The sequence below is a fragment of the Carlito syrichta genome, unplaced genomic scaffold (assembly GCF_000164805.1).
Source record: "Carlito syrichta isolate Samal-C Ts95f unplaced genomic scaffold, Tarsius_syrichta-2.0.1 Scaffold300780, whole genome shotgun sequence".
NCBI lineage: Eukaryota > Metazoa > Chordata > Mammalia > Primates > Tarsiidae > Carlito > Carlito syrichta.
In genome coordinates, this window is record NW_007244876.1 from 213,899 (window position 1) to 227,326 (window position 13,428).

At 38.2% G+C, this 13,428-nt stretch overlaps 1 protein-coding gene across 1 annotated transcript in view; it reads right to left on the reverse strand.

The window, feature by feature from the left end:
• The window catches only part of SYT10 (synaptotagmin 10), a 60,581-nt gene extending 56,546 nt beyond the window's left edge, over nucleotides 1–4,035 (reverse strand). The window contains exon 1 of the mRNA XM_008054736.1: nucleotides 3,765–4,035. Coding sequence (XP_008052927.1) covers nucleotides 3,765–3,915 — 151 coding nt within the window. The 5' untranslated portion in view covers nucleotides 3,916–4,035. The remainder of the gene's footprint in view (nucleotides 1–3,764) is intronic.
• Nucleotides 4,036–13,428: the final 9,393 nt, after the last annotated feature.

A 13,428-nucleotide genomic window follows, 5' to 3' on the forward strand; every position in this document is an offset into this window, starting at 1 on the left:
ATTAGGATATGTACAACTCAGAGGTATGGTGACACAAAAATGATAACTAAATTAATTGGGTAGTCAGTTGCTTTGTGTCTGTAGAAAAAAATCTATGAAGTCTCTCTATCCATTTTAAGCTCTTATCATGGACTCAAAATATCGTGATCTCAGGGGAAAATCATGATACAATTTAAAAAATTTCACTTACGTATCTCTTTTCTTATTAAATACTTCAATAAAATTCTTTGCCATACACCTACTCATTGCCCTCACCTTTAAGAAAATGAACTCATACGTGAATTTAGAAGAATTAGTCTAAAATTTTATTTAAAAATGTTTAGTCTTGAATTTAAATTGTGCATAAATGCAAAATTAAAACACTGATGAATTAAAGGCTTATGAAATATTTTAAGTTAGATTTAACCGTTTTAATTTTTTAAAAATTAGGTCTACTCAATTGTAATGTGAGCTTAAGTGACTATGAGCTTAAGTGGGTTTGATTAACTATGATTTATGAGATCCATCTTACAAACAACATAGGTTCCTTGAGCCTGATACGCATTTAAGCAGCAATTAAAGACCAGAAATTACCCTAAATCTAGTTCAAAAACTATTATGTATATTCAGTCACAGTATGCCTGAAAAATAACATTTGAGTCCAATATATTGCTTTATATTTTCCCTAAACATTCTAGTGTTAAATCATGTTGTGTATTAGGATGAGTTTAATGGGTATTTTGGGGAAGGGGAGAATAGTAACAAAAAAGACTTCAAAAATATGATTTTCTAAAAAATTCCCATCATGAACCTTTTAGCATACCAGTAATGTTGACACATACAGTGATTCTAATAAACTATTCCATAATAGTAAATTAACTGGTGTTAGCAGCTTCAGTGTGAGAACTTCACAAATTTTACTAAAATATTAGATTAATCAGTTTGATTGGGGAACTCCTCAATGGCAATAACAATGTTGTTGCTTCTGCTACTACTGTTATGGTAAAGAAAATGATGATACTTAAGTTTTACTGGCATTTAAAACAGTGAAATAGTAAAGTAGTATCTTGCTTAGAGATGTGATTTGTAACTCCCTTAATGTAAAATGACTTTAACTGGGATTACCTGAATTTCTCTCCATCTCTCTACAGAGGAATTAAAAATATACACAATTTTGAAGCTCGTAATTGTCACTGTAATGTTAGGAAAAACCGACACCATCTGGGCAGGGCTAATTAACTTTCAAATGTCCTTCTACCAATAATTCAGTTCTCGTTAAACAATAAGTAGAAAGGTCACTGGAAGTGCTTTTATTAAGGGACCTGTAAAAAAGGGCACAGTGTACAACTTAAAAGAAAACCTACTTTAAAGAACAATGTGAAGCTGGGTGGCTAATCAATATAATTAAATATTTGGAAAAAGTATTTGAAACCACTTGATAAATGTCTATTGAGAATCTACTTGAAGATTAAAGTATTTTACTTGTAACTGTTGCATAGATCTGCAAATGGAAGATATAAAGCAATCTTGTTCATCTTTATATCTTATACACAATTTAGCAGAATATCTTTCTTAGTGATAGCCATCCAATATATATGCTCATATATTAAATTGAATACCCCACTCGTATAGCATGTATTCTCCCTTAAAGGGAAAAATATTCTTGCAATTATTTTAGACTACTTTTTTCCACTTTTTGTTCCCAAAGGAAAGTTCAAAAGAAATTAAGACTACAATTACTTGTAGTGATTAGGAAAAGCTCAGAACCCTTTCTGCAATTCATATTTTGTGTTTTACCTAAAGCTGATATAGTTGTGAATTTAAGAATGATTTAGAGGCTAGTATTTGGTTTTCAATCTTTACACATTTTCCTCACTACCAGCCAATCTGAGACTCAGTTGTGTGATCACACGGGAAGAAGGGGAAAGAATCAGTGGTCTCAGTCACAGCATTAACTGTTCAATGACCAAAACACAGGTCTTTAAACTTAAATACTCTATTTTCCCCCACTGTAGCCCCTTCTCTGCCTTATCTTTGACATGTGTGTCACTAAAGACGTTTCAGAAGAGCTTATCCAGTATCACTACAGAGTACTCTAGTGCCACACTGGTTTGGTTTGGTTTTCACCTCACACTTAGCAACCATCCACAGGCCACCCATATACACGATGTTCACCCAGTATCTTCCACTGATAATTGAGTTTCTTACACTCCTAAGAATTTAACACCTACTGAACAAATGGAAATGACTCTCAGTTGTGCTTACACATTCACACAATGTCAAAGTTTTCCGCTCCAGGGTCCAAGCAGCTGCATCTCTTCAAGTTTCGCCAAGTGCAGACAGAAGCCCCTTGCGGCTCCTGTTGCTATGGATCAGAGAATTTGAAAATCCTGCAGCTATTCCATGTGCATAATGGTCTGTAAACGCTAAAACAAATCCATTCCCAGCCCACTCCCCTTGTCTTGGATTCCGGGGTGGTGGTGGGGGTGGGGGTTTCACTAGGTGAATCCTCCTTTGCCCCTTCCCAGTGCGTTGGACTCTACTTTCCTGCTCCGCCTTGAGCTTGGCGGTCCAGCTCTTGCTGCTCTTGCCCTCAACCCTCAAAATCCCGCCAGGAGACCAAAATGACAGGGAAAGCAAAAGGAAAGACACAAGATTCGACGAGAAATGGCCACCTTCCAGCCGAATGCTGAAAATCCCGAAACCAGGGTTTGCTTCCCAGCGCAACAAGTGACCCTCTCAAAAGGCTTCTGCAACTACGCAGCAGGCAACTCCGGAGTCCATCTCCCGCGTGTGAACAGAGCAGCAGGCTGGACAAGCCAAACACTGAGCGGGAGGTTAAAGCCCCTTCCCCAGTCGTGACCTAAACGGTGACTCCGATTCACTCCTCCCCACCCCAAGCCTTTAGGAAAAAACCTGTCACCCCATACTTCTTTCCATCCCCATGTCCAGACGGTCGCTGTCCTCCTCCAACCCACCCCAGTTCCTTCCAAGTTTCTTGAAGGGTAGGGAGAGGCCTGTGAGTTGAGGGGGGAGGGGAGGGCGGAGAGAGTGAATGAATGCGTGCATGTGCACGGGATTTTTAACCCTTTCCCTCTCTTTCACTTCCTAGATATGTGCCCTGAGTTTTAGGTCTCGTCTCAAATATGGGATCAATAATCCCTGCCGTTTTACCAACGTTGTCATGGCCCCTGGAAAGTCATATGTATTAAGGGGCGTTGGGAACTGTCCAGTTCCGACAGTTTGCAGCCACGGTTACCCCCCAGGGACCCTATGAGCTCTCGGAGGACAAGGCAGCTCATATGCAAGGGAGTTCTTTGCGTCCAAGCAGGGATTCTCCCGCCTGGCCATTTTGTCAAGCCCGCGATCTGCGACCCGCGGGTCTAGCGAGGGCAGCCCGAGTCCCGCAGGAGAGCCGCCCCCGCGCCCAGCCGCGCCGACAGCGGTCCCGGAGCCGCCGCCCGCGCTCGCCTGTCCTTTCCAGGAGGGAGACTGGAGGCGTGGGAGAGCGAGGAGAGACGCGGCGAACCAGGGAGCGGGCGACGGCGCCGTCAGGCAGGACGCGGACCACGAGTGGGAGAAGCCGGGCAAGTGGACAGGAGGAAACACGACCCCAACGCCCCACGGTCCAAGTCGCGAGTAGCTGAGCGAAGGAAGGAGAAGGTAGGAAGGTGCGCCGCCCCAAAGATGCCCCGGGCGCGGCGCGGCGCGGCGCGGCGCGAGAAGCGCTGGACCCGGGGTCCCCGCGGGGCGAGGGGGCGCGAGCGGAGCCTCCCCTCCGTTACCTGTGCTGCCTCCGCCCTGGCTGCCCCTGTCCGGGGGAAAGATGCCCGAGCACTTCTCCCACTCCACCTGGCCCGCGAAGCACAGCTCGGTGACGATGTGCAGCGCCTTCTGGCACAGGCTGCTCACTCCGTCCTCCTTGTGGAAACTCATCGTTTGGCTTTTCTTCTGGTTTCCTCTTCTTTGCTCAGTGAGCCGGCCTTTCCCCTTCCCGTTGCCTCTCGGCCGAATCTCTTGCGCCCTAAGCCATAGCCCGTCTGCGATGACTTTGGCCGGAGAGCGCGCCACCAAGAGCCGGCAACTCTTAGGAGCCCCAAGTTGGCCCCATGGCGGGCGCAGAGTGCGCGGCGAGGGAGGAGAGGCGCGGGAGGGGGTCCGCGCGCGGAGGCGGCGGCCGCTGCGAGGTTTGCGCCAACTCTCCTACCGCGCGAGCGAGCCGAGGCCAGCCGGAGAGGGAGGCCCGGCACGGAGTGCGGAGGGGACCGGGGAGACTCGCAAGAACGCCCCCCTCCTCTCCCTGGCACGCGTGTGTTTCTGGAGGGCGCCTGGCGGTGGCGCGTCCAATCGCAGCCCCGCGCGAGCCCGGGCTGACAGGCGGCAGAGTCATCTGGGGGAGGCATTGGTCGGGGAGGACACGTGCCGGCAGAGACGCCCTCTCCGTTTCCCCAACACTTCTTCCAGCCTCAGTGTCCATCCCATCTCCCTTTGTCTCTCCAACTTTTCCACAGACGTACTATTTGTGTGCACTATCCGGTTCTGCTCTTCTGGAAAAGTCACTCCCATCGAAGAAAAATGGAAAATACTAGTTTATTCAAAAAATGAATACGTGAATAACCAAGCCAGACGTCTATAGGAAGAAGAAAGACGTCTCTGTAAAACATTTTAAAAGACGATTTCTATTGACGATGGTTTAGGGACACAAAATATTTTATCCGAGAGGGCTTTGTCACTAATAGTAAACTTCATCATAAGTTTCCTGTTTGCTTAATTCAATTTTCCTTCATGCATATACACTATGAATAGACAGATTTAAATTTCTTGCCTTTGATTTTTTAAAAAACCATGTTAGGTAGATCACAAAACAAAACATGCTTTTTTGTATTAATATTCAGTTAGAATTAGGTCGATTAACCTGTAATTAGCAGCTAAGAATGCACAACTTGACTCTCTTTGTCCCCTTTGCTAGCGACTTAAGTACTGAGAGGAGATGGGTGCTAAAGAAGAGGATTAAGTTCAAATCTGTGACACAGCCCTGTTTAACCTTGAAGAAGTTGCTCTCAGGTCTTGTTCTCAGTCTGTGAAATGAAAGGTTTGGACTTGGATATCTTGAGCTCACCTGTTCTTATAATTCTTTACTGCAAATGAGTGCAAATAGTGCTAATAGTGCTAAAGCTACAGAATGTAGTTAATAAACACATTCCACAAGGATACAGTACATGCATTTATATGATTTTAAAATCATGTTTAGGCAGAGTTTGATCCCGTATTATAACCTTAGGATTGATTTAACCATTATTAGGTGGAGGGTTCTTTATTTTTGAAGGGAAATATCCTAAACTTATTAGGTTGTCTATACTAGTGGCATAAGTAGTCTTATTTTAAACTACTAATCAGTGCATTATTTCCTTTGTGGGGGTGGGCACTATGGTGAAGCTTACTATAAATATTAGACATAGCACACCAGTAAGGAGGCATTCATTAGTTGAATCATTTTGACCTGATTCATAGGACAATTGGTTTAACAAAGTCTATTTTTATCATGAATTAAGACAAACAAAAATCTACAGGCTTCGTTTGGTTTTCTTTCTTCTGCACATTGATTTAGGTGACTTTTAGATCGGATTGTCTAAAGAAATGATTTCACTGCCAATCAAAAATGTTATGCATCTACCATAGGCATAAAGCTAAGTAAAACACTTTAATAAGACCTTTCCAGTTGTCCATGTCCTCCATTCCTCTACAATCTAGATCAACAGACCTGTATAAAACAGCCTGCAATGCAATGCTGTGTTTTCATATTTATTGTATGAAGTAACTGCTGTGTGGGAGGACCAAATGAGTAATTATCTTTATACTACTTACAGATTCTAATTGCTCAAGTGGAGTAATGCAGAAGGTGTTCCTAATGACCCTCTTATCTTTGATTTCAGTGTTAAATATGAAGTAAACAAATTCTGAAAATAACTTTCCTAGTATTTGTTTATGCTATTCCTGGCCTGCTGCTACTCTTGCTGCTGTGTTTTCACAATAAGCAGAGTCTATTTCACTTGGATATTCATTTGTCTGAACTTTTTTTCTTTCATCTAAATGAATAGTGTAAGGTTTTGATTTACTGTCTCACAGCTCATTAGCAGGTAAATTGAAACAGTTTTACTTGTCACTTACTAAGAGCTTGAATAAACGTTTTGGGGAAAACACAGACTGCATTCAAGCTCACTTTTTTCAATGCTGTAGGATAAGAGGACAAGAATTCCAATGTTTAGTCTTTAATATTTTTTGCCAACGAATTCAGCTACCGAGAGATGAAAAAGTAAACAAAGCAATACAGATTTGCATCTACTTTTCCACCTACAATCTGAAGGAATTGTTGAAATAGTAAAAGGTCAGGAGAGCAGGTTAGATTGATATTTACTGAGCACCATTTGCTGTGCTAAATACTACACTAAGCGTTATTAGTCAAAAAACAAAACAAACAAACACATGAAAACACTGGTTGTCATGATCTCTGACACAGCTTAGCTTCCTTCTGAATGACCTCTATATTATATAGAGGAGGAATAGGTTTGGAGGTAAGGAGCCTAAGAGAAATCTGTGTGAACTAAGCACAGCTGTTGAGTGAAAGTTTTGAACATTTAAATTGTGATTTCCCTACTTGCTTAATTCTTTTCCATTTCCTTCATCTTCCCTTTCCTGTGCCCCTTTCATGGGGGAGAAAGAGTTATCTTAGGCAGAGATCTCCTTAAGTTAAGAAAACTTAGGAATCGTCCCCAATACTTTAATTATAGATATTATTTGACCCCTTAAGATAGAAACTAAGAGTGAGTAAATCTCAAAGCAACTAAGTTCAGTCTGAATGAAGACCAGAGACAATTATTAAATTTTAACTTAAAAGCTTTACTGCTTTTCTTTTCTGTGTTCTACAGGCAGCTTAGATTCATAACAGCCCTGTTCTAACTTCCTATACACACTTGTTCCAATATTCCTTAATTCAGAAAATGGAATTGTCACTCACTCCTAACATGACGAAGATGACCAGACTTCTAGTTTGCATACATGGGTGTCCCTACGGAGAAGTGTAGTTCCATTCTGTCTCCAGATCCTTTAAATACAACCTGATTCACAGTCTGGAAGGTTTGATATCTTCTTTTTTTCCATTATGTTCACTTTGTTCATGCGTCCTAATGGATACTCAGTGGGCGTTTCAACCTGAGGTGTTTTGAGTCCTTTAATATTGAGAAATTCTGTTGATTTATTCCTTCAGTAATGATCTGCCTTCCATTTTCTTGTGCAGTTTCTTACTGGAACTCCTTTTTGTTGGATTTCTGACCACAGGATTTAATCTCCAATTTTTACTTCTCTTCTATTTTCCATCTTTATTACCCCCAATCCTTGCACTCTGATTTTTAAAAGAGTTCATTGACTTTCTCTTCTATGGCTTCTATTAAACTACTACAGTTTCATTTGTTACAGTGCTAAGATCTTGGCTTTCTGATAGTTTTTGTTTCTTATTTCATGGATAAAAAGTCTTTTCTTATTTCTCCGACCACATTAATTATATATTTTTAACACCCTCTCACCCTTGTTTTTGTTGTGTCTTTTTCCTTTGACGAACTCTCTTTTTTCTTGTTTAGCTGATCTTTATGTTGGAGGATTTTCTCAGGTATCTGCTAATCCTTAGCTCTCCGTTTAAGAGCGCTGTAATATAGGTGAAACTCCAAGTGTATCAGTAAGGCATATAGCAGTGAGCATCTCTGAAAGGTTCAGAACTAAGCTGTGTTTTTAATTGAAACACCCCAAATATCAGTAACAACAGCTTTATTCTCTGGAGCACTTCAATTCTGTTCAGAGAGTGACTATCTAATCTCTCACTAGGGAAGTAAGGTAATAATTAAAGTCTATCTGCTTTTACTTAATCCTCCTTTTCCATTCTTGAGCCTCACTCTGTTCTCTCATGGGTCTGATATCTATTATGTAGAGTCTTTCACATTTAATACTTCTGGAAGAAAAAAAACCCAAAAACTCTTTCATTTGCATGTTGGAGAAAGGTAATTCTGACCACAAATCATATGTGGGTAGCAAGCCTCAAGACTGCTTAAGAATTTCACTAACTCCAACCCCCGATGTTTTAGCCTCTCACTCTACCCCAGCCTTCTGCAGAATCAGTATGAGGTGCTTCTATTTTTGTTTTTTTTCTGAAACTCTCTGGAGTGAACCACTAGATTTTCGTTGTTGTCTGCCTCTAGAGGTTTAAACTCTCTGCTCAGCAAATCAGTGGCTGTTCCTTCACTGGCTTCCATTTTGTAAACCTATGAACATCTTTTATCTTTTCCTATTTCCTCTCCTATACTTTTTGTCCTTTTGGGCTTATAGCTTTTTACTGCCTCACTGTCCTTTCGGTATCATTTCAGGAGGATCAGGACCACATGAATACATGTCTTTAATTTATCATGTTTAACTATTAAAAAGGCAGTTCTCATTGTTTCTCTGTTTAAAACTTTCTGGTGGCTTCCCATTGTGCTTTGGATATATCCAATACCTTCAGTGTAGCATGTGAAGCCCTACGTGACCTGGCCTCTGCCTATTTTCTTTGTTCTTTTCTAAATTATTTGTGTACTTTCTTTTCATTTTTTATTTCTCTTTTATAAAACAAATGGTAATTGAAGTCAAATAATTTGTGAGCTCTGGAAAGAAGGAAATTTTTATTCCTACATCACTACCCTTTTTATTCTTTTTATTCCTGTATCACTAGTATGTCACACCTTGCCAGCAGTGACTCAATAAACATTTGCTAAAAGAGTAAATTAATGTATGTCATTTGTTAAACCTATCTCTTTCTCTGTAGTTATCATTAGCAATAAAAGTCTTTATTACTTGTTTCAGAAATACCAGGGTACGTCACAGAAACTGATAAGCTGTTCTATTCCTAGGGAAGAAGAAGGACCACAGGGAAGAACTAGTGGTAGTAGTCCTTTGAGAAGGAAAAAGGTAGTCATTTGTATCTCAGGGATAGTCACAAACTTTGAGTACCTGTTTTGTGTCAGGTCTGTGTTATGTGTTTTACATATATGCTTTAATAGTCATGATTATTAGTATCTCCTTTATAAGCTATGTAAAATTAAATACTTTATAAGCTAATTGATATAGTAATATATACATTAACTCATTTAGAACAGTAACAGGCACAGTTGCAAGCTTTTTATATACACTTTACGCATCGAATGTCCACAAAAAAATTGTGAGATAGGTACTCTTCTTCTTATTGTAAAGATGAAAAAAACTGATCCACGAAGAGTTTACGTAGCCTTTTTAGGCCATATAGCCAATGATAGTAGAGTCTAGATTTAAACTAAGCTTAAGATTGCAGAATTTTGGGTCTTATCTATTGCTGTATGCTGCTGCTTCTCACCTATCCTCATGAGATACCTACTGAGTAGGCAGAAAGAGATTAAAGGATCATTCAGCCAGGCATCTGAATTAGGTAGTGATGAAAGTATGGCTTTTAAATACTTCTCTGTTCGCATTAGCAACCAATCCATGCTCCCAGTAGTTATGCCATCTAAGAACGTAGCATGCATCTTGTCGTATTCTTTTCCTTTCTCATATAATTAAGTAAGCATGTGGATTGGAAACATTTCTAAAAAGACAACAAATGATGAATTACCTCACATGGCACACCATTAACCTTTCTAAAATTCCACTTTAGACAACATCCCCCCCCATTTCTACTTATAGAGGAAGTTTCAATGATTCTAAATAATATTAGAATATTCTGCTATCTCTATATTGGTGGCCTCTCTCTGAAGTTGTCTTGCTTGTATTTTTTCATGTGGTCTTAATCTGTCTTATCCATACTAAATTACAAACTCCATGAAAGCCAGATCTCCCTGACTTTTTCACCACTGCATCCCAGAACTGAGAATATTTATGGACATAAGATAGGAATGAAACAATAATTTAGTTTCTTAGTGACTAAATGAAACCATAATAGCTTATAAGTAGGCTTTATCTGGGACTGACAAGTTTGAATAAGAAGCTTAAAATGTTCTGTGCCAATTTCTAAACACCAAAGTATTATTGGTTATTTTAAGAAGTCCAGTAGAGTGGATATATTGATCAAAATGATTTGTACATCACTATGATTACAATTTACTTGTTCATTAAACAGATATTCATATACTTTAGACATAATAATAATATAAACAGTATATAAGTTCTCAGGAACTGTTTATTCTCAGTCCCTTTCTTAGAAGAAAGTTGGTCTAGAATATTTCAATTTTAATTGGTTGAGTAAGTTTTCTGTAGAAGTATTTGTAATATTTTGGTTCCAAACATTAAAGAGTAAGTGCTAGAATATAGAATGTGCCTATTAAAAAAAAATACATTGTTTTTCTGCATAGTTGCTTTTATGGACTCAACACTAATTTCAATAATGCTACATTTACTCAAAATATTTTTGAGAGTGCTTCTTTCGGAATTGACTTAAAAGCCAATTCACATGCTACCAAAAAAGACAAAAACAAAACAACAGAGAACTTCAGAATAACATAAATTTTTAACCTAGACTGCAATTGTGTAATTTGTTTAAATATTTTATTTTATTTACCAATCTTGAATCCTGGCTGGTAAATCGAGATGTAAAAAAAATTTTATTATAAAAAACATTCAACATCCAGGAACAGAAAGAAACCTTCTTCAACCTGATAAAGGGCAATCACAAACAGACAAGCAAACAAAACAGCTATCACACATGTCTATACTTGCCACTTCTATTTAACATTGTATTGGAGGTTCTAGGCAGGGCATTTAGGCCCAATAATGAAATAAAAGGCAGCCAGCAGAGGACATGATCTTATATGTTAAAAATCCTAAGGAATCCGTATCAAACTATGACAGCTAATACACGAGTTCAGGATTCAAGACCAATATAAAAATACTGTGTTGTTACACAATGGTAATGAACAATTCAAAATGAAATTAAGTGAGCAATTTTATTTGCAATATCAGTAAAATAATATTTAAAATACAGTTAACAGAAGAAGTACAAGACTTGAACTCTACTCTGAAAACTACAAACATTTTTGAAAGAAATTTTAACAGATTTTAATAAATAAAAGATAGTCTATATTCATGAATCAGACTTATTATTAAGAAGGCAACAGTCCCAAAACTGATACACAGATTTAATGCTATCCATATGAAAAATCTAGCTGTTTTTTTTTTAAACAGAGATTGATGGAATGATCCTAAAATTCAAGACACCCAGAATAACTAGCACAATCTTGAAAAAAAAGGGGGAAAAAAAGCCTCATTTTTAAAATTTACTACAAATTTCAACAGTAATCCAGACAGTGAGATACTTGTGAAAGGATAGACATATAGATCAACGTAATGATAATTCAGAAATAAACTCTTATATTTATGGACAATTGATTTTTTTAAACAAGGCTACCAACACTATTCGATGGGGGAAAGAATAATCATTTTGATAAATAGTGCTGAAACAACTGGTATCCACATGAAAAGAATGGCGTTGAACCTCTTCCCCACATTATACATGAAAATGGACTCAAAATGGATCTTAGATCTAAATTTAAGAGCTAAAATTATAGATCTTTTAGAGGAAAGCACAAGAGTACATTTTGATAATCTTGAGTTAGGTAATAATTTCTTAGATTTGACACCAAAAGCTCAATAGACAAAAGAGATACTCTGAACTTTTTTTCTTTTTAATTTTTAATTTTAAAGATGTGGGGTACAATTCAGGGTTAGGTATACAAATGTTCATTATACAGGTACCCTTGGTGATAAGGTGTACCCCACTACCACCAATCCCTCCCCCACCTCCCAGCAGTTTGCCACTAATGCCAATCCTTTTCTTATAGTATGATAATTGTTCAAGGTCCACTTATGAGTGAGAACATGTGATACTTAGTTCTTTGTTTCTGTGATAGATCACTCAGTATTATAGGCTCTAAGTCCATCCAACTTGCTGTGAAGTCCATAATTTTGTTCTTTATGGCTGTGTAATATTCCATTGTGTATATGTACCACTTTAAAAAAAATCCAGTCCTTTTTTTCAGTGGGCAGCATGGTTGGTTCTATGTTTTTGCTATTGTGAACAATGTTGCAATTAACATATGCGTGCAGGTATCCTTTTCATCAGGAGTGATTTGAGTTCCTCCAGGTATATTAACCGTAGGGGGATTGTGGGGTCATATGGAAGGTCAAGTTTTTAGATCTTTTAGGAATTGCCAAACTATTTTCCACAGAGGTTGTATTAGTTTACACTCTCACCAACAGGATACTTTGTGAAAATTAAAACTTTTGTGGTTCAAAGAAAATTATCAAGAAAACAAAAAGTCAGTCCACGGGTTTGGAGAAAATATTACAAGATACTTATATAACAGGATACTTTTATCCAGGAAATAGAAAGATCTCTTACAAGTCAATAATAAAATGACAGATAACTCAATATACAAAATGAGTTAAGGATTTGAATAGACATTTCCACAGAATTTATACAAATGCTAAGTACATTAAAAAATTAATCATTAGAGAAATGCAAATTGACACCATAGTAACATATTATTTCATATCAACTAAGATAGATATTATTAAAAAGACGGATATATCACATTTTGGAGAGAATGTGGAGCAATTAGAACCCTTGTGTCTTTCTGGTAGAAATATAACTTTCAGTGCATTGCCTTTGGAAACCAACTTGGAACATCTTATGAGTTACCTAATAATTCCCTACTTAGTATCTACCCAGCTAGATCTAATAGGCATATACAAAACACTCTATCCCCAAACAACAGCATGCACATTCTACTCAAGTGCACATGGAACATTTTCCAGGGTAAACCATATGTGAGGTCACAAATCAATCTCAATAAACTTAACAAAGATAGCGTTCAAAGTATCTTCTCTGAACACAGTGGGATGAAGTTGAATATCAATAACTTCTCTGAACACAGTGGGATGAAATTGAATATCAATAACTAGTGTGCAATTGAAAAATTCACAAACTTGCAAAAATTAAACAATACATTCATAAACAACAAATGGGCTAAAATAGAAATCACAAAGAAAGTTAAAAAAGTGTTGAAAGAAAACAAAAACACAACATACAAAACAGTGAATGTAGCAAAAGTAGTGCTAAGGGGACAATTTGTATCTATCAATGTTTACTTTAAACACAAAAAGGTCTCAAATTAACAATCTAAATTTTACAACAAAAATAGAAGAAGAAGAGAAAACTACATACAGGAAGAAGGAAGAAAATAATAAGGATCAGAGCAGAGATTTTTAAAATAGAGAATTTTTAAAAATAGAGAAAGTTATTGAAACAAAAAGTTAATTCCTTGACAAAACATAAAAAAATTTGACAATCTAGCCAGGCTCGGTGGCTCAGCCTGTAATCCCGCACCTTGGGAGGCTGAGGTG